General features: G+C 31.6%; 1 protein-coding gene and 1 long non-coding RNA gene across 2 annotated transcripts; both read right to left on the bottom strand.

Moving 5' to 3' along the window:
- Nucleotides 1–33: 33 nt before the first annotated feature.
- LOC105345184 (uncharacterized) lies at nt 34–1,634 on the bottom strand. The gene is made up of 4 exons (XR_010710170.1): nt 1,565–1,634; nt 1,243–1,308; nt 908–946; nt 34–697 (listed from the first exon to the last, which is right to left on the bottom strand). It is a non-coding gene; the product is annotated as an uncharacterized lncRNA (long non-coding RNA).
- A 13,340-nt stretch (nt 1,635–14,974) lies between these two features.
- On the bottom strand, nt 14,975–19,567 carry LOC105333052 (uncharacterized). The gene is made up of 5 exons (XM_020069218.3): nt 19,418–19,567; nt 17,769–18,079; nt 16,985–17,065; nt 16,547–16,690; nt 14,975–15,233 (listed from the first exon to the last, which is right to left on the bottom strand). Exons 1-5 carry the CDS (start codon nt 19,421–19,423, stop codon nt 14,984–14,986), a joined length of 792 nt encoding a protein of 263 aa, XP_019924777.3. The 5' UTR covers nt 19,424–19,567; the 3' UTR covers nt 14,975–14,983.
- Nucleotides 19,568–20,328: the final 761 nt, after the last annotated feature.

Genomic DNA, 20,328 nt, shown 5'->3' with positions numbered 1-20,328 from the left:
TACATGAAACCTCTCTCTTTTCTGATTTTTCTCTCACTCCCCTCTCTTTCTTTCCCTCTCCCCTTCTTTCTTTTCTTATTCCCCTCTTTCTCTACCTTCCCCTCTCTGTCTCTCATACTCAAATATAACATATATAATAATAAACAGTCAACGAATTTAAACACATTTTCAATTAACATGTAGCTGAGGTTACACTCACGCGCCAAAAGTATGTGAATTTCTTTTTTATATATATAATTATCTAATCTAGTTTTCTTTTGTCATAATAATACATGTATTAACTTAAGGTATTTTATCATCTCTCTGTTTCTCAAATTTGATATTATCCAAAGTAGGATAACTATTAACAAAAACCTATTTAAAGGTTTGTCAAAATTGCAAATTAAATTTGTTTTCAATGAAATGTAGAAAGAAAAAAGAATAGATTAACGACATTTAGCATGTGAGTATATTTAGATCGGAGAGTTGACTAAATTATTGTGAATGCGCATTGCCCTACATTTCAGCTAGAAAAGATGGATAAGTAGTTTGAATGTCCAAAATAAGTTTCTGTATTTTGAGGAGTAGAACTTCTTTTTTTCAGAGTAAACACTTCCTTTTCTTCTTTGATTTCAAATATCTTCCTCTAGTCGCTGGTTGTCCAAAGTTAAGTTGATTTCTTCCAATTCTTCAAGCTTTCTCTTTCTTGATGCACTCTCTGAAGTAAATTATTAAATACAAGTACATGTACTTCATATGATTCTTCCTACTTATAAACATTTTTAGATTTCTATTGAGAGAGAGAGAGAGAGAGAGAGAGAGAGAGAGAGAGAGAGAGAGAGAGAGAGAGAGAGAGAGTGACTGCATAAATATATAGAGATATCTATATAAATCAATGTATTTATCAAAAATTGGAATGAATTCTTACCTTTCTTTTCAGTTCTTTTTGAAGGTTTTGCCTGTTTATCTGCATAAAAAAGAACATCAGAGTATTTTATAATTTCCCAATGAAACTAATTATCTAAAAAACGTTATAAACTAAATTCACACAAAATTTATGCCAGCATAGTCAGTCTCCTATTGAAAAGTGTAAAATTGTAATATGAACAAAATCCCTCCCTCTCCTAACCAGGGATTGGGACACTGGTCATAATTTAAATCTTTGTAGCTTGCTTCCACATTTCTTTCAGAAAACAAACAAAAATTTGTTCAATTAAGATACTGAAAGATAACTTATAGAAACAACACTAACATAGATATTACCTTGTAATGAATCAAGGCTGATTTCCAAAGGCGCAGTGATTGCAATTGCAGGAAGTGTACTATCAGCTGAAATCAAAATATTCCTCAGCTATATTGAGAAGTAATAAAAAACAAGTGTAAAGTGATAAAAGTATTAGAAATTCAGTCAATTGAGTACTGAGGATACTACTTGTGTTCTACATGTACATGTACATGTGAATACCAGCTGTGTTTGTTGTTAACAACTAAATAAATTAGTAAATATAAACATTAAACATTCACTAATTAATCAGTTCCAGTGACATGAAATATCACATTAGTAACAAGATGAACTTGACTGTACCTTTCTGTGAACAGCCAGCTGCTGCCTCAGTATCTGGGACCAGTGGTTCTGATATACTCAGTAATGGAGCTATGTAAATTAAATCAAGCATAAATACATGTATGTAAAGCATGTAATATAAACTGACAGAAATAATTTCAAAGATGTGTGAATTCAATCCTAATTTATACACCATAATTTAAGTCTTCTAATTTAATTTAAGGACATTAACGCAATTTTGTCCTGTATCCTATCTTATATATACCATCTATCATTGTCCTTTAAACCTGGAGTGTTTTTTAACTTTATACATTATATTTTCATGCATAAAAACATTCTTAATTGCCAATTCATTAAATTATTTTAAACTACGCACATTTACTGTTTTATTTGATGTTCTTGAAATTACACAGGGAAGGGAAAAAAGCCATTCTATAATTTCAACATACATTTTATTTATGTGCTAAATTGTGTTAGCCTACTAAAATAAAACTGGAACAGGAACAAAAAGAAAAAAATATACATAAAAAAATTAATAAGCAGATAATAAGAAAAATATTCAAACCTAAATTGTCTTGAATGTGAAAGATTTAGCAAAGTGACTGTTGATAAAATCAACAAAAACTTTGATCTTTCATTTTTTCTTATTAAGAAATTACACGTTTTTCTTTTGTTTGGTTTTTTGGTTTTTTGGTTGTTGTTCAATTGAAATAATATCTGAACAATTTGTATGATTGTAATTTTATCTCTTAAAAATTTCCTGGCTGTTAAAGAATATTTGCAGTAATTATCAGCAATTCTAAGTACCAATAGTAAATCTCAGTAAATATCAGTAACCGTATATCAGAACTTTCAGCACAAACATCAGTAAATATCAGTAAATATTAGAACCGACAGCAATTATCAGTAACAACAGTAAAATTATCAGTAAATACCAGCAATTTTCAGCAATAACAGTACAGTATCAGTAAATATCAGAAATTATCATTACAAAATGGCACTTTCAGTACTTTTTAAAGCCAATAGTGTTTATACACCGTGATATTAAAACGAGTAGAAAAATAGTAGATATATATAGTACATTAATAAACAAATAAAAAACATGCAAGACATTACGGGGGTGTATGCGTCATGATCCTGCTTAAATTGTTGTTAACATGCTATATTTAAGTTTCTTTTAGGTTTTTATCCCTGTTTGAACAATGTTTTCTACTTTAGAACGGATTGTTTTCTTAGTTATTAATGAAAATTGATTTATTGTTATCTTAAGTTAAGTTCGTTATCACTCTGAATAAAGCCTACTATATCATTGAAGTTTATCATATTCCTGCTTCAATGGAGAGGCAACAAATATATTCGGATCTTGTAATTTAATATTTTGTTCAAAATTCTAGACATGTCAGAAAATTATTTTTGAGTTCAGTGTTTAGAAATTTCATTTTCAAGAAGAATGGAAAGAACTGTTGGGTTCAAAGATCTTATTTTTTTTTATATGTTATAGATTTCATAAAACTTAACATAACATTATAAGTACTTGATAACGATTATCTTAGTATTTTAACTCAAGCACTATATAATATCTGCCAAAAATAATTTTGACCGTTTTATTTTTATTGAAAATACAAACTAAAATTTAATAGAATTGTCTATATGACAGGTATATATTGGAGAAAAAGCCGTCGACGTTTTAAAGATTATAAAACATTCCAAACTAAACATTTTGACAACATTAGCTTAAAACAAAACTCTTGTTGTGTGTCATCTATATCTAAATAAATACAACAGATAAAAAAAAACAAGTATCTATTTTTCCTCTTTCTATATAAAAAAAAATTAGATATCTTTCGCCTTTAAATCGTAACCTTAATATCTCTGTTTTTATTAATTACGATTCTCACTTCTTAGATTCTCAAAATATTCTTCGTCTTCTTTTTTTAGTCAGAAGAATAATAATATTTCTCCTGCAAATGTCTCATCGTAAAAATTTGGAATACATTCGAGGGTTTTCCCAAAATTACGTACAGAGCACAACATTTGAGTTTGTTCACTACAAATTTATTATACAACTACGTTTTGTTCACTCTATCAATAAGTACCCCCCAAAAATCAAATTTGTTCTTCTTTACTTTTCTTAAGAAAAAGAAAACATAAGTAGCAAGAGGTTTTGTAAGGCGGCACAATGTATGCCGTCCTGAATTTTCAGCCTTTACGTCCTTGCGAAACCCTTCCCATCCTTTGCGATGCAAATTACGTTTTGTTTCCGATATTGCCTTTGAAAAAACTATTTTTATTGAATTTATACTCTGAGTCTGAATTCCCTATGCATCTTTAGTTTTGTTTTTAGCCTAAAGGGTTTCACGTATAACCAAACTTCATGTCCCCGACAACTGTATAACATCACTACATGTTTTATCTTACATTCCTTTAAAAAACAGACTCTTTTATCATTATGGCAAACTAGTTTTTTTTATGTTGATGATAATGAATAGTCAATCTTAAGCTCGTGCAACGATCTCTGTAGCATCATGAAAAAGTCCAGGAAATGAACGTTTCTGATACTCAGAAGGTTTATATGGGAAATGAAATTTCTTTTTTTTTTCTTGAAGCTTGAATGTATTTTTTGACGATTGCTTAGATTTTGACCTCAGCATTTATTTTATGCCTTTTGATAAGAAAAAAAATTAAGGTCAAACATTCTACCAGAAGTAACTGATATAGAACATTTTTTCCATACATGTGTATTTTTTTCTAAATAAAAATACAGAATTTTGACAAACTTTAAAATTTATTAATCAGGATGGAGAATAAAAACACATTTTTCAATGTTTTATTACAAAGATTTTTTTTGTACTTATTTGTGGTACTCAAAAGCGACATCGGTTGCATCTTTTACAAGAACAGCATTGTGGCAAACTCATACTGATCAGTTTGAAGCCATTGAAATCGCAGTAGATCCAGACGTAGAAGGTTCTGTAGCCGTCTGGAAGACATGTGCTGGACGACATAGACGTTCCGTAACAAGGGTCTCCTACTGCGGGAAAATTCCTCTTTATTCTACCGCCAGCACCTCCACCATCACCATCACCTCCACCATCACCTCCATGACCTGCTGCACAAGGCCTTATTTCTAAAAAAAAATCCGTTAATTTAGCTAACAAGTTATTACTCGAACGTATCAACAGAATATCACCTAAATAACAAGACATTATTCAAGCTTCTTAACAAGAGCAGCACATCAGCAACACCGGAGTGTTACATGCATATAAGGTATTTGACAAGAGCAACACGCGATATAATTAACAAGAGCAGCACACGAGCTCGTAAACTAGAGGCATACTAGCTAATTACCAGTACATTTGTATGGCTTGTCCCCATATGAGGACCTGCAAACAATATTATCGCCACTCCATTAAACAGTGCACAAGTCATTTTATTAAAAAATCAGTACATAAGTCATTTACTTAACGATCAATACATAAGTCAGTTTACTTCACGAATAGTACATAAGTACAGGTTCAGGTTTCAATACACATCCCAAAATTGAAAGTCTACGGGGATTTTGCATTGCATCAGCCATTAATAAGCCCGGGTGATAACGTTAAATAATTGGGCGAGGAATCCCGAGTATTTGCGAATGGAGAAACAATGTAAACATTTCCCATTATAAATCTCCGTAAGAAAATTGTTTTCGTTCCTGTGAAATTTTATGAGTGAAAAGGGATAATTGTTCAATGAAGATATCTTGGGTATGTTCCCTTTCATCGATTTCAATTGTGTTTCTTTCACAGGTATGTGTATTTTTATTAAATTTCATCAAAAATTGATGGAAGCAATAACTTAGGACAGACTATAAACGACCAGAACATAAGTCAGTTTACTTAAAGGAAGTGAACATGAAAAAAATAATTCTTGCTTAATAAATTTTAAAAGCCTTTTAAAACTTAAAAAAGAGGTCTGTTACCCTTTTGTTTATTTCTATCCATTATTCCCCAGCATGCATCTGTTCTCTGACGTAGATAAGCCACATTGCTGCTGGTGACTGGGTCAATGTTGGAACTAGCTAGGCCAGTGTTTATGTACATAGTTGATAAAAGTTACGAAGAAAAAATATGCCTTGATATGAAGAAAATTTTTGTGTTCTGTCATGAGAAGACAAGGATTTAGTACATTTCTATAAACGAAGCTCAGATAACTATTTATGATTTGTACAAAAAAATGAATAGATAAATTAATTTGTGAAATATAAGACCATCTCATTCCAGATGTTTATACGGAGATGTGGCAGTCAGTGTTTACATAAATAAAATGCTGTTTGTAGATTTCAATTTAAATTAATATAAAATTGTAATTTCATTTTCTTTGTGGGGTTTCTTACCGTTACTTTTTATTTAAGGAGGCCGACTTTAGTTTGCATTGCGCATGTTTTTGCGCATTCTAATATAATACAGTTGATTTATACTTCTTATGATTTGTTTTCGATATCATTTATAAAATTGAACACAATAAACAAAATACAGATAAAAATATTTAGATTTTTAAAGGAAATTTTTATTTTTAACACGATTTTTACGTTGTGCGGTAGGGGAGCATTGCCATTGCGCTTTTATGACGTTATGATAAAATGAAGCTTTGTAGGAGTACGTTATAAAAAATAACATAAAAGAAAAAGTTAAAATTGTGCGCAGTTGAAATTTTATATACAGAATGATGCTATCCTCGAGGACATTTTCCTAATTTTTGGAATGAATCCATTATATCAATCATCATTCGTGACGATCCAAATATATAGCAAAATTTGGTGCATTTTAATATTTTGAGATGGCCCCCACTAAAAACCAGACGGTAGAATTTTGTGTTTTTTACATATAAGGTAGGAAATGATATTACTAATCATATATTACAATTTGAGAAAAAATGCTATTGTAGTATTTTTTTAAACTGCTTTGATGTGCGGAAAATGACAGTTTCCTATATATTCCTATAGTAAATGTAGCTCTAGTTTGAGATGGTCCCTAAAAAGAACCAGACGGTCGATTTCTATGAACCTTCGCAAATAAACTAGAGTTGGTTTAAATTACATATGGTTAAAAAATAAAGAGTTATGCTATTGTAGTTTTTCCGCAAAAAAAACCAAATCGGCCTCCTTAAATGCCCTGGAAATTTTTCTGACTTGTCTTTATTTATACATAAGATCTTGATGATATGTACGCCGGTTCTATTTATGCTGTCAGAAGAATAACAGGACTAAGACACTTTTTAAAAGTCAGGATGCTGTGCAGTGCACCTTGTGTGCCCATTTATGTAGCACACATAATGTTCAAACTCATAAACAAGAAATTTCCGAGTGCAAGAAAAAATAGGTCACAATAACACTGATCCACGGACATTCCATTCTAGTTACATGTCACATTAACTGCAAGTGGGAATGCATCATTCTGAGATCCAAAATCTTCCTCCATAAACACTGTTTAAAATGACAACTCTTTACACTCCTTTCAAGTTTCCATTCACATTTTGATGATGGCATTTTATCTCTGTTACTAAACGTGTCTAAAAATGCAATGTGTCTCACTGACGTCAGCATCAGGGTTGTCCTCTCTTAGATGCTAAGAGATAACCCAGCAGGGAGGTAATGATTTTAACAATATGGCAGCGCTCATGGATTGCAAGAAATAGTTATTCTAAGTGGTATATCTTCTTACTGAGGAAAGCTCTGTCTAAACGGTTTTCAGATATCATTATACACATCAAACAGACAAATTTGAGCCCTTGATAATTTTTTCATGTTCACTTTTTTTAAAAACTTTTAGACAATTTGATGTCAAAACTGACCGTAAAATATGATTCAGCTAAGTCCTCCGTGTATAATGTTGTGATATACGAGCGTAAACAGTTTGTGATATATAATATCAATTAGAATGTAAATAATACTGCACAATATAAATTATACGTTTTTTTTTAATACAGAGTGAAAGATAAAAGCGTTGAAACCAGTATTATTAGATGTATCTCTGGATCAACGTTCACACTTAAAGTATGAAAACAATGTTCAAAACATTATTATAAAAACCGAAAGATATGATTTATACATTAATTATTTAATTAATTAATTAATTTCTGTTCAATCAGATACATATGCAAGTATCAGAAAGAGTGCATTTTCTTACTAAATGACATAATTTGTATCTGATAAGGCAATTCATGTCAAACTCAAAAGCAATTAAGCAAGATTTGGAATTTTTATTTGAATGCCTTTCATATCTGATTTCTATGTAAACGTTTATCGACGCGTTTACCGGCGTATTTAAAAAGAATGTGTTTTTGATATCGTTTTTGATATGTAAAGCACTTACGATCAAATTAAAGATTGTAACTTCAATAAGGGTCAAATCCGGAAATTGTATCTAGGAGGTTTACAGGCAGGTATACGGACAGACAGACAAACAAACAGAAAAAGTATTTAAAAAATAAGCTTTCAGGTCAGATGAGATAATAAAGATAAGTTCACCACAGTCGTTACGCCTGACTCATTGAATAAAAAAAATTGTAAGTAAGACTAAAAATGATATTTAATTATCGATGATGATGATGATAAAGGTTAAAGTTTGTTCAGACAGGACCAATCTATTATATTATTGATAAATATCAATATGTTAAGTGTATCAGACGTTTTGACTGATAGTGTAACTAAAATCAAAACAGGAACTTAATATTTTGTATTTATGAACGGGACGTGTTAAAATGACATTTTAATACGTTTGCGGTTGTTCAGGGTTACTGGACAAAAACAAGTTAACTAGGTTACTAGTATTGATCAAAAGACACTATGGATTACAAAATGTGTTTCCTATTTAAATGGGTTTAAGAATTTTTTCAAAGGAAATTAATTTCCGAACAGTCCTCATATTTGAAAAATTTAATTACATTTTACAAATATTGATTGTGTTTTCGGGCAACATTGTGATTATATTAGCCCCCTTGGGACTGATATATTGCCCTCTGCTTCGCCACGGGTAATACTTCGTCCCCCGAGGCATAAAATGGTTAATGTTGCCCCCAAAAAAACCCAGTCAGACAGTTTTGTTATATGAAAAAACAACCCCAAAATCAAGAATTTATTCGAAAACGATTAGCGTAATTTGTGTTGCTATACATTGAATTCACGGATTTTAATTTTGCGCAGAGTTCATTTCCAAATTATCGTCGGCATCAAAAGGTCACTGGTGTATTCCACCGTCCGTAGGAATTAAGCTAAAGATGTACCTGATTTTACTTCCCAATATTTACCAAATCCATATATTTATAATACACAAATATTTGGCTTGTAAAGTGTGCTAGAAGCTACGGCAGTTATAACACTGTAATGCACACAGGGTAATCAAAATGACGAGTTTTATTCATAAAGGATGAACGCTTTGAGCTGCAACGTCACAAGCGAAAATCAAAGTTCACGCTTGTGGATGTTGCAGTAGCTTTCCCATTAATATGAACTTATTCTTAGGATAAGATATGAACTTTAAGGTATAAATCAGATTTGCAGACAATACAAGAAGTTTAAAAGAGTAAATTTTAGCATTTAATCATGATATTTTGACAGATACAGTCTCATAACTGCCGCGATATGTACATAAAAATTGTTATAAATCGCGCTAACGCATTACTCAATTTGTATGCACACACCGCTGCAGATTTAAGACTGTATTTTTCAAAAAGTCATGATCTAATGCTATAATAACCATTACGATAGCAAACCGTCGCATTGTGCGTCAGTTGTTTTCTTGCCTTGACGTATTGCCTACTATGACGTCACCTTGTTTTGGAGTCGCGAAAAGTTTTTTCGGCGCGGTTTACGAATCAACAAATGAGAGGCGATGAATTGAAAAGGGAATATTCTGTAAATATCAATATTTCTAACCGGTCAATATAACATAGTGAGAATGTACTACTTAATATAAAAATACGAAATATTTCACAGTCCTATCAATATTATTGATGTAATGAAAAAATGACATTAACAAACTGTGAATCATCTCAAAAATATGTTTTGTTATTTTGTGGTTGCTATATATGTCTCTTAAAAAAGGAACATGTTTTTTCACATTATACTCTTTTATCTAATAAAGTAGCATTCCAAGATATTGTTCATCACATTTCGACTTCACTCAGAAAAAATATTATACATATATAATTTCATTTTGGTTGTAACGCGCTTTCTGATTGGCTTAAAATATTTTGTATCGTATAAAGAATGTTGCCTACCTCAAAGTAAGACAAAAATCAAAATCGTATCAATCAGACTGAATTTACGCTTGATTTTTATACAATTTGACGTCTTTTCAAAGGTCAAATGACTATTTTTTTTTTACAATTAAGAGTAGAAAAAATAAATTATAAGCAATGAATTCAATTTTATCAGGGTTTTTTTTACGATATAGAATGATTTGAAACAGTTTACACAATTTGATAATTTAAAACCGCTTTGTGGTTTATAAAAACGTAAACGGTTTCAACCCATGTTTTATCGTATAACCCCCCCCCCCCCCCCCTCCAAAAAAAATGATATCATTGCCTGAATTTTCAGGAGTTTTGAGTAATCACCATTAAAAAACAACTACATACATTTTAAATGATCATTGTGACGTCATATAACATCGAGGACATGTTGCACATTTAGAGTTCATTATGACGTTATATCATTAGTAATTTATAGTAGTACGGTAAAAAACATAAAATATATTTAAATATTAAAATGAGTTGCGAGTTTGGTTTTGTCATTTAACTCTGTACCCAATTTAAACAACTCGAGTGGCCGTTTTGTGCACATTCTTTTTGATGTCGTAACGGAGCCATCTCAAGCTTTCCCGATAAAACCAAATGCCCAGGGGTGTTAATAAAGTTATCATTTATATCCATACCGTTATTACTAGTTTATTTTCTTAGAGAGAGAGAGAGAGAGAGAGAGAGAGAGAGAGAGAGAGAGAGAGAGAGAGAGAGAGAGAGAGAGAGGGGTCTGTAAAATCGTTAGTCGTCGACTTCGGCAATAATTCTATAACAATTTAAAATTGTGTATTATATCAATGCAACAATGCATTATAATATAATAAATTGATGATATTTTATTATATTACAAGTAACGGTCTTGTCCCAAAATTAGTTAGTAGCAAAGCTGTAGACATATTTTCTAAATTAGTTGTGAAGATCTTGAAAGGCAAAATAAAATCCCAGAGCTCACAGATACAATTTTTTTTTCTAGAATTGAGATAATATACATAAGGTTTAACTAATTTTCCGACCAAGCGAATTAATTTGGAAATAGGGAACAGGATAATCTTGCACTTTCTAACAAAATTGATACCTCCCGTTCCTCGTTATTTTAGATATAAAAAACATAACATTCATTTGATTTAGAATAAAAGGGTAAAAAGTAGTTTTTCTGATTAATTTTTTGAAATATCAACTTAAGAGATCTATATTCTTTATAAGACAAGAATCATAGTTATTTGCACGTCAGTACAAACCGTATAAACATATGTTTAATCTCTTTCATATTCTTAAAATAATTCCCTTTTTAGAAATACATATACTTCAGCAATGTGATTGTGATAATTGCTTTTAATTCACTTTAACTGTTACGAAGTTGTTTGTACAAATATCGGTTTAGGTACAGTACCGATCAGACCCAACCTACCAGAAAGTAAATCCCAACTAAATCCTGTGTTTACTTTCTGGGTTTAGTCTGGGTTTCCTCCGGGTTTACTACAGTGGACCCAGAGTAAACCCAGAGTAAACCCAGAGTGGACACAGAGAGTAAACCCTGTCAGAAATGTACCACTGAAAGCAGACGCTAACTGTGTATTCGGAATATACAAGGGACAGGAATAACAGGCAGTAGGATGGTAAGATAAAATACGGGTCTATTCCACACTTCAGTGCGTACATTTAACCTCAAATACAATTTCCAAGTAAACCCAAAGTAAACCCCGAGTAAACCCAAAGTAAACCCCGAGTGGACCCAAAGTAAACCCCGAGTGGACCCAAAGTAAACCCCGAGTGGACCCAAAGTAAACCCCGAGTGGACCCAAATTTTCAAAAAGTAAACCGTCCCAGAGTAAACCCAGAGTAAACCCAAAAAGTAAACCCAGGGTTTAGTTGGGGTTTACTCTGGTGGTAGGTTGGGTCTGATCGGTACTGTACTTGCTGCGTGTATATAACAATTTTCTCTTTTCTGTAGTTTCGTGGAGAATTAGAGAGGTTAAGCATTTGAACGTGTACGTCTACGTGTACGTGTCTTTACACGTACCAAAATTTGTTTAATAAACTGTACGTGTAAAAGAACATGTACAATAATTAGATTTAACATGTTCAGATTACTATTATTGTTTATGAAATAATTCTATGAATTTGATGAAACCAAAAGCACAGTCGTCCTCAATTTATCGTGTGCTTTACATAAAACAACGTTTGATATAAACAACGTCTGTATTTCTATTCAAAAATGCTACAAGTTTTCATCTCCGTGTACTTTTGATTCTACACGTTCTGCACAACTTGTAAAATTACGCGGTATGCAGAATTTATGACGTAATACACAAAAATTTAGGGGATTCCCCTAGTCACACGTACTCGTAAACGTGCACGTTCAAATGCTTAGCCTCTCTAATATCTATGTAAAAAGGATCCGCGTCGTTTATTAAGCCTTAATTCTGGTAAAGTTTAAGGTTTAGTGGTCTTACATTTATTTTTTTCAATAATTGCTATCACTGAGTAAGTGGAACAGGTTTAACATTTTTGACGTTGTACTCATGACGTCAAATATGGAAATACGACAATTTGTGGTAGAATTATCGGAAACATAAAATAAAAGAGCAAACAATCAAGCGAGAACACATGTATTTTTTTTTTACATATATAATTTACAAATACCTGTTTTTAAAAGCACAAAAACAGTTGATAATTTTGTCTCGCTATTTGAATAAAAAGAGAAATATGCTAGTTTTCTATAAATTTCACTACAAAAGCGTCAAAACAGCACCACAAACAATACTAAATTCAGAGCGGTATTACATACAAAAAGCATATTAGGCAAACTGGGTAAACAAATTTATATAATGAACTGTATATCCTAAATAACGAATTGGTGAATTTTTAGGGTTTGTTTTTCTCGTGAGATTATTAATGGGTTAAACCCGCGACCCTCCTTCATAATTGTAGTGCATTCAATTCTGGTTTACATGATAAAATGAAAAGTTCCTCTTTTGCTTCACGTTTTTTTTCGGTTGTTGTTTTACAAGATCTAAAGATATACTTTAAAGTAGGGGAGGATTTTTTTGGCACAGTTTCTAATGTGTCCGCTGACAGTCGTTCAATTGCTGTTTACGACTTTGTTGTCGGCGGACGGGCATTCGATGTCTGCGGGTATCCCCAGTAGTGCTATCCACATCCAGAACATGCTATATCGTAGAGTAATCACCGTCCTAACTTTAAAATGTAAAGGAGAAATGACATTGTATGTTAAAATTTCTGCCGTTTTTGAATTTGAACTGTTGGCCTTAATAACAACAAGTAACCTTCAAGACGGCCAACAGTACTAGTTTTTTCTTTAAACTTTACAGCATGTCCTATGGATTAATTGTATTAAAGAATTGAATCCAATATTTATTTGTTTTAAACGATATAAAATGGTTTGGGCAGTTTACGTTTAAAAAAGCGTAAACCATTTCAAACCATTTTATATCGTATAAAACTAATAAATATTGAATTCATTGCTTATAATTTAATGATATTACCCTTCATTGTAGATAAAAACGGTCATTTGACCTTTAAAATGACGTAAAGAATTGTACAAAATTCAAACGTAGCGTCAGACGTATTGATTCGTTTTTGGCGTTAGTCTTACTATGACGTAAGCAACATTCTTTATACGATATAAAATAATTTTTTTAGCCAATCAGAAAGCGCGCTACAACCAGATTTAAATTATATAAGATAACCAAAAAGACACAGTATATTTGTGTTATGGTTTTTTTACGAATGTTTTAAAATCTTATAATGACACATATTAAAATTAAATATTTGTTAAACGATCATTTCAATTGTAGCAATGGTATACGAAGTTGTCGTATTACATGTACACCTATAATACATTTAATATATTTAACATATATATTTAACAATATATTTAACAAGAGGACATCATTTTTCTCGTTTTACACCATGTGGAGGGAGATTCAAAATAGCATTATGTTTTCTATTTCATTTAGATATTATCTTTTTCTACCGTCTTAACAGTGTTCCAATATTTACACTGTGTACAAACAATAATTTTTAGAATCTTTCATGTATTTGTTTACAAACTTTTAAAATGCCAATATTTCGTTAGATTTGTCATTAATGTTCATTTGTCCTGGTAATGGTATATTTATTCTTTCTTCTCTAAATCAAAAATAACTGGTTAAAGGTTCTTTTTATTATTGTAGGCGCTTTTTAATTTTCCATCTTCAATCAATGGTATACAAGAATATACCCTGACTTGTGTTACGAATACTTGAGACAAAAGGCCCAAGAGTGTATGGGATACAACTCGGGGTAATTCCGGGTATTAGCGTACACTTTCAAGGTATACCATTTTCGCCTTCAGTGCATTGAGACGTCACAATTAATGCATATTGTGACAACATGCTATATACCTTCGGTTCAAATCGTGTGTACGGAAATTTACACCCGGCTTATAAGCCAAACCTTGTTTTCCAAGCTACATAGCTAATAACAAATAACTGATGAACATGTAACTTAACTCCCACCTTCACGCACGCGTTTTTTTTTCTCATTTCGCTGTTACTAAATGCAAAGATCGTTCCTATCACTTTAATGTTCCAAATGATAACGATGCTTATGACCTATCAAAATAAACGTTTTGATGAATATTTTTAAAGTTGGGAATTAAAATGACCCGACTTCCCCTGGAGAGGACTATTCCAAAAGTATATAAGCAAATGTGCTGTGGAATGTTTGAAAGTTGTCAGAGATCAGCAAAAGAGTAAGCTTGTGAAAAAATGACAGAAATAGAAAGATATAGGATGAAGAAATAAGAAATAGGGTTCAGTATGAACCAGTGACAAGAAGCCCAAGGAATTGAGTCAAGGTGCTTTGTGTGGTGAATCCGAACAAGGTTGAGATACCAGTTTTATGTTTAGCAGTTGAAACCGGATAGAAACTGGGCGTAAAATGCCCATCACTTTAATTACTTAATTGACTGTAAATATTTTAAACATTAACCAAATCGTTGGAAAAAATTTACAGACAATATTCTCTCTGAGAACCCAGGGCAAACATGCCATATTATATAATGCCTCAAAAACTGGGGATACAAAATATCCTGATAGTTTTTGAAAATGTTTTTATATCAGTAGAACAGAGACTGTACTTCTTTACGTTGCTTTATTAATAATAGCAATTATTGTATTTTTTACATGAACAACACTGTGGTAGCTCAATGTTGATCAGTCTGAAGCCATAGTAATCGCAGTAGATCCAGACGTAGAAGGTTCTGTAGCCGTCTGGAAGACATGTGCTGGACGACATAGACGTTCCGTAACAAGGATCCTTTCCTTTGTCTGAGATCTGTCGTCTGAAAACGCCATTCAGAAACGAACGCTTATCCTTTGTAATAACTCCACCATAGGCACACGGGCTGAATAAGAGAAACAACAAACGAGTTACTTTCCAAGAATTGCATACGTGATACTACCAAAAACAACACATGAGCTAACTAAGAATAACAGTACACGAGCGTATAACAAGAGCAGCGCATGTATTAATTAAGAAATGCAACATATAAGCTATATAATAACAGTAGCACACGAGCTTGTGAACAACAGCAGACGAGCTATTGGGCCCGTAACGTTATTTTTATTTTACAATTCATTCATATCAAATATAAATTTTATCGTATTGTGCATGTATCCTGTTCTCTCGTGCGTTAATTCTATCTTATAGTGCTAGAATCATAGCGTATCATTTTTCTTGTAAAATATAACGTTGTGGGTAATGTAATGAACAAAAATAGCGCACGAGCCAATTACCAGAGCAGCGCGCGAGGGAATTAACAAGAGAAGCCAACAAGCTTATTAGGAAGAGTTACACAAGAGGCAATTAACATGAGCAGCTCTGCTTATTAGCGAGAGCATCAAATGGGATACTTGGCAGGAGTAGCATACTAGCTAATTATTTAAGCAGCAAACTAACTGATTAAGTAGAACAGCACATATGATAACATGTAAAAAAGAGATATAAAGAGCTGCAACATTTTATTAAGTACATAATGGCGATAACGATGGTTAAATAAGTTATCTTTCATATTTTTTATTTTTAACATAAAATTAATAAAAAAATATATGATATTCATTCATTTTAGCTTAATTTTCAGGTTAAATACAATTTAAGTTTCTCTACGTCATAAAAGTTTTTTTTTAGAACAAAGCAGATAACTTGATTTTAAATTTAAATCGTTTCTATATTTAAAGACATCAAGTCTAATTAATTCTACCTTAAATATTTTTATAAAGTCCCGACTTTGTAGGTACTCGCCTCTAAAGTTATTATGATTTATTTCGGAACCATATTTTTATTTGTTCATTTACGATTTTGGATCATTTCAATTTTGATGATGAATACAATTTCAAAATTATAATAATGGTTATTTGACTCGTGAAATTAAAAAAAAAACCGCACAACATCGTACGATCTTGAATCGGTCTTGTTAATGCCATACTATGGTAAACATCCTTTTGTTTATTGTTGAATTGTTTAAAATAAACTGAAAAAAAAGAATACATTTAACAGCTAGCGGTTACCATCTTTTGTTAATTTCCCATACTGAAGGTATATGCGTCAAAGTTTTAAAGGTATTTTTTAACTTAAACGTTAGAATTTGAATCTTACCTTTTTCTATCAAGGTTGAATGATCTACACTTTGTTTCTTAAAAGTCACAATTTGATTCTTACCCTCTGCGACGTATGCAGTATCTGTAGGTTACACATTGCTGATTGGGTCTCACAATGTAACACGTGTTGCCCCGGTATCGAACCTCAGTAGCTCGGAGGAATCTGGATGGACAGTTGTCTTCGAGACCCGCTGATCCCCAGTGACTTGTAAAGGCAACGAAATGACAGAAAGCTGAATTAATCATATCGACATGCTGTGTTGTTATATACAGACTAATACTTCGATTCGAATATCATAATTTTAAAAATGAGTTCTTTTAACTTTGCATAGTAATTAGGCAAACTGTATAAATTCAACAAGTATCCGGAAAGTAAACGTAAGTGAAGTACTTACTTATAAGACAGTAAATGTGCAAATTAACAAATAAGGGTAAAGTACGATTACAGTCGACCTTGTTAAATGATATTACTTTTATTATTCTTAAGTGTGAACTGTACCTTTTTTCACAGTTCATTGGGTTTTTGGATATTGCCTGCTCAACCGCAGCGTTTTTGCACAACATGTGCTCTATCTTCCTCCTTCAATAAAAATATATGCACACATCATTGTTTGCTATGCATCTCAATTAAGGCATATATGATTCACGTCTTCATAGTATAATGATAAAATGATTTAATAGCCGTTTTCATTTGAAATGAGTTTCTCTGATAAATAGGTCAGCGCGTGTGTTTTGCAAATTTAATTTTTTTTTTCAACAAATATTAAGCTAATCAGTTTTTCTTTCCAACTATAAAGGCATTTTATTTACTAAGTTTTATTTACTATGTCCCGTTATTAAGACCAAATACCTGATTGCTAAGTTAAAGAATTGCAACCTTCATTATACAAAACATTAGAAAAGCATAGGTTTATCCATACGGTAAGTATTTAAAGGAAATAGTTATGGAATACTGCTTAAATCAAGGCTTTTACGGTATTAAAGGTTTAGAAATATCAAATCTCAAGTTTGCAACTCCAATACACTTTTTTAAAATGACCCTCGCTGCCCGAAACTAAACATGTAATAGCTCGAAATCAAACTAAATGATTAAATCATCTGTCTTTTTTGATAGATATGGCACAATTATCAGGATAAAAATAGCTTCAAAACAACGTACAGAAGTTTTGAATGTTTGGGGAAAGAACATTTGAATCTAACAAAGCAGAATTGAGATAAATATGTGACTACAGGTCCCAGCGTTTCACTGATGTGTTTTGCTAAGTACTTCTAACATGGTTTACCTGACATGTTCAGACTGACTCTGGTCGTTCACGCTAAGTGAAGGCGCTGTTGGTCCATTTCTGTAGCAGCAATCCTCTGAATTGTAGCCACCATAGATAGAACCTGAATCACGAGAAGATGAGAAGCTTCCAACAGGGCTTTCTGCGATGTCGCCTTTTTGATCAACAACAGGAAGTGGTTCAGAGGGCCTTTCTTCTTCAGCTCCTATTGGCTGATCAACTTCAGTAGCTTTATTAGGATCCTCCTGGGCTGACACATGTTGTCCAATGAAAACCACGACAAGAAGGCCTAAGTAAACTCTTGTAGTCTGCTATGAAATAAAATTTAAAAAAAATTAAAGAAAATCGTTGTAGCGTATTCATTTATTCCACAGTAAAATATTTAGACATTGTGGCAACGCACTTTGGAAATAAAATTACGCATTTTGACTTTTTTTTCAAATAACAACAACAACTCTCATTGTTTTTTTTTCAAAGTTCGTTTGAGACCCAATGTCACACTTTTTTTCACACACCAACTGAAGAATTTAGCGTTTATCATCACAGAGACAGTTTTAAAAAGCCTTCGAAAAAAATCTAAATTTAAATAAAAAATTCTGTACTTGGTATTGAAAAAGTAGAAATATGAGTAAGTGACTTCAATCTTTAGGAACGAAGATGGAAGGAAAAAACCAAAGATACAGTTTATATGTTTTATACCTTGAATTACGTATACTACTTTCCGTGAACTGTTAGCAAATTGGAGTTAATTCAAAAAAATGTCTAAGACTACACCGACTTCCAAAGTTCAAACCAAGATATTTTATCATAAGAGATTCGAAAGTTATATGTATAGCCAATGAACCATTAACAAATATATGTAAAAGTGTCATATCTTTTTTGCATTTTTTTTCTCAAAATTATGATAATGTAAAACGTTTTCTTATTAGAAAAAACCTACTTATCAGATTAGCTAAATTATCCAGTAATTACAAAATCTCTGTTTTATATCCCATTTAGCTTAATAAGTTTGAAATGTAAATATTAACTTTATTTTCATTCTAAAAAATCGAATTTCAACTGTACAATATATTTTTTTATTTCTAAAGAGCTTCAATATTTACCATTTTTACTCACTTTATTATATAAAAGAAAAATTCATATTCTAACTAGCCCTAGTTGGTACCCTTTAGGTTAATTGGTTTCATGTTCCAATTTGCTCTAGTTGTTAGCCCTCTAGATTAATTAGTAGATTATTCTAGCTAGGTTTGGTTGTTAACCCTTTAGCTAAATTGGGTTCATGTTCTAATTAGCTTTAGTTGTTAGCCCTCTAGCTTAATTGATAGATTATTCTAGCTAGCTTTGGTTGTCTACTCTTTAGCTTAACTGTTAGATGTTTCCTCACTAACTTTAGTTGCTGACCCTCTAGCTTAATTAGTTTTATAATTCAACTAGTTGTTAGCCGTGTAGCTACATTTTGCGTTCAAGATTTGTTTAACTCGAGTGGTACTTTTGAAGACAAGAAACACAAAAATTGTCTTCACAAACCTAACATTAATTAACTTTTACCTAAATGTTGTTTAAGTTTTTAGAAACAACTTGAATAATCTTAAAGATGTTACTAGAAGTTTGAGAAAGAGAATTATACAATACAAATGAATTTACTTTACCTTCATTTTGAAGTCCTCGTTGAAGTGAAAAGTTAAACACACATCCTCTATTTATATACAAAATTTTTATAAAAGAATATGATACATTCCCAAAAACAATTCGAGGATTAAATATAATTTGGACATTAAAAGTAGGAGTATGATGTTTAGATAAAATAATTCTAATCTGCACAAAAATTCCTTTGATGGTTCATCTCTTTTTCTCGTTTCTCGGAAACTAACGCAAACGATACTTATCTGATTCAACAGTCATATACAAATATTTATGTGCAACCTTGAAAAAAAATGTGGGACACAAAATCACATTTGCATAAATGTTTCCAGGTCAATAAATAAATTTTACTAATGTAAGGATGTTTGTAATATTTCGTATAAAGAAAATCCTGTTTTAGCACAGAGAGATGATTGCTATTCAACAATTCTTTTGATGTATGGTATTTAAGGGGATGGATGGTTAGGTCTTATCTAAATTACATTGATTTCGTTGAGAAAACAAGATCAGTATAAAGCTATACAAAACCAATATTAAAAATTCAAAGCCAAAATGTTTAGAATTTTTATTTTAATTAAAAATAAATTAATAATTTTTAGCTTAAAATAAAACCATTTCTAAACATTTGAAGTATATCTGATATATGTGTAAGAAATTAGCCAGTCTCCTTGAGATAACATTTTGTTCTTGTTTTAAGTAAAGAACTTAGAAGACTTTTCGATGATAATTAAGAAAGAAATCCCCTGTGTCTATAAATAGAATTTCCAGATACATAAATGGCTCAATTAAAGTCAATGAATAATGACTAACAAACCAGAACAAAACGAAAAGGCTGTTTCCGTTATACCTTCATCGATATATTTTGTTGTCAAATTTTGACTTTACAGTCAATTTTTTTCTGTTTATCGACTTTTTATTT

This window comes from Magallana gigas, chromosome 10, assembly GCF_963853765.1.
Source record: "Magallana gigas chromosome 10, xbMagGiga1.1, whole genome shotgun sequence".
Classification (NCBI taxonomy): domain Eukaryota; kingdom Metazoa; phylum Mollusca; class Bivalvia; order Ostreida; family Ostreidae; genus Magallana; species Magallana gigas.
The sequence above is the reverse complement of the archived record's forward strand: the minus strand, read 5'-3'. Positions and strand labels throughout refer to the sequence as shown.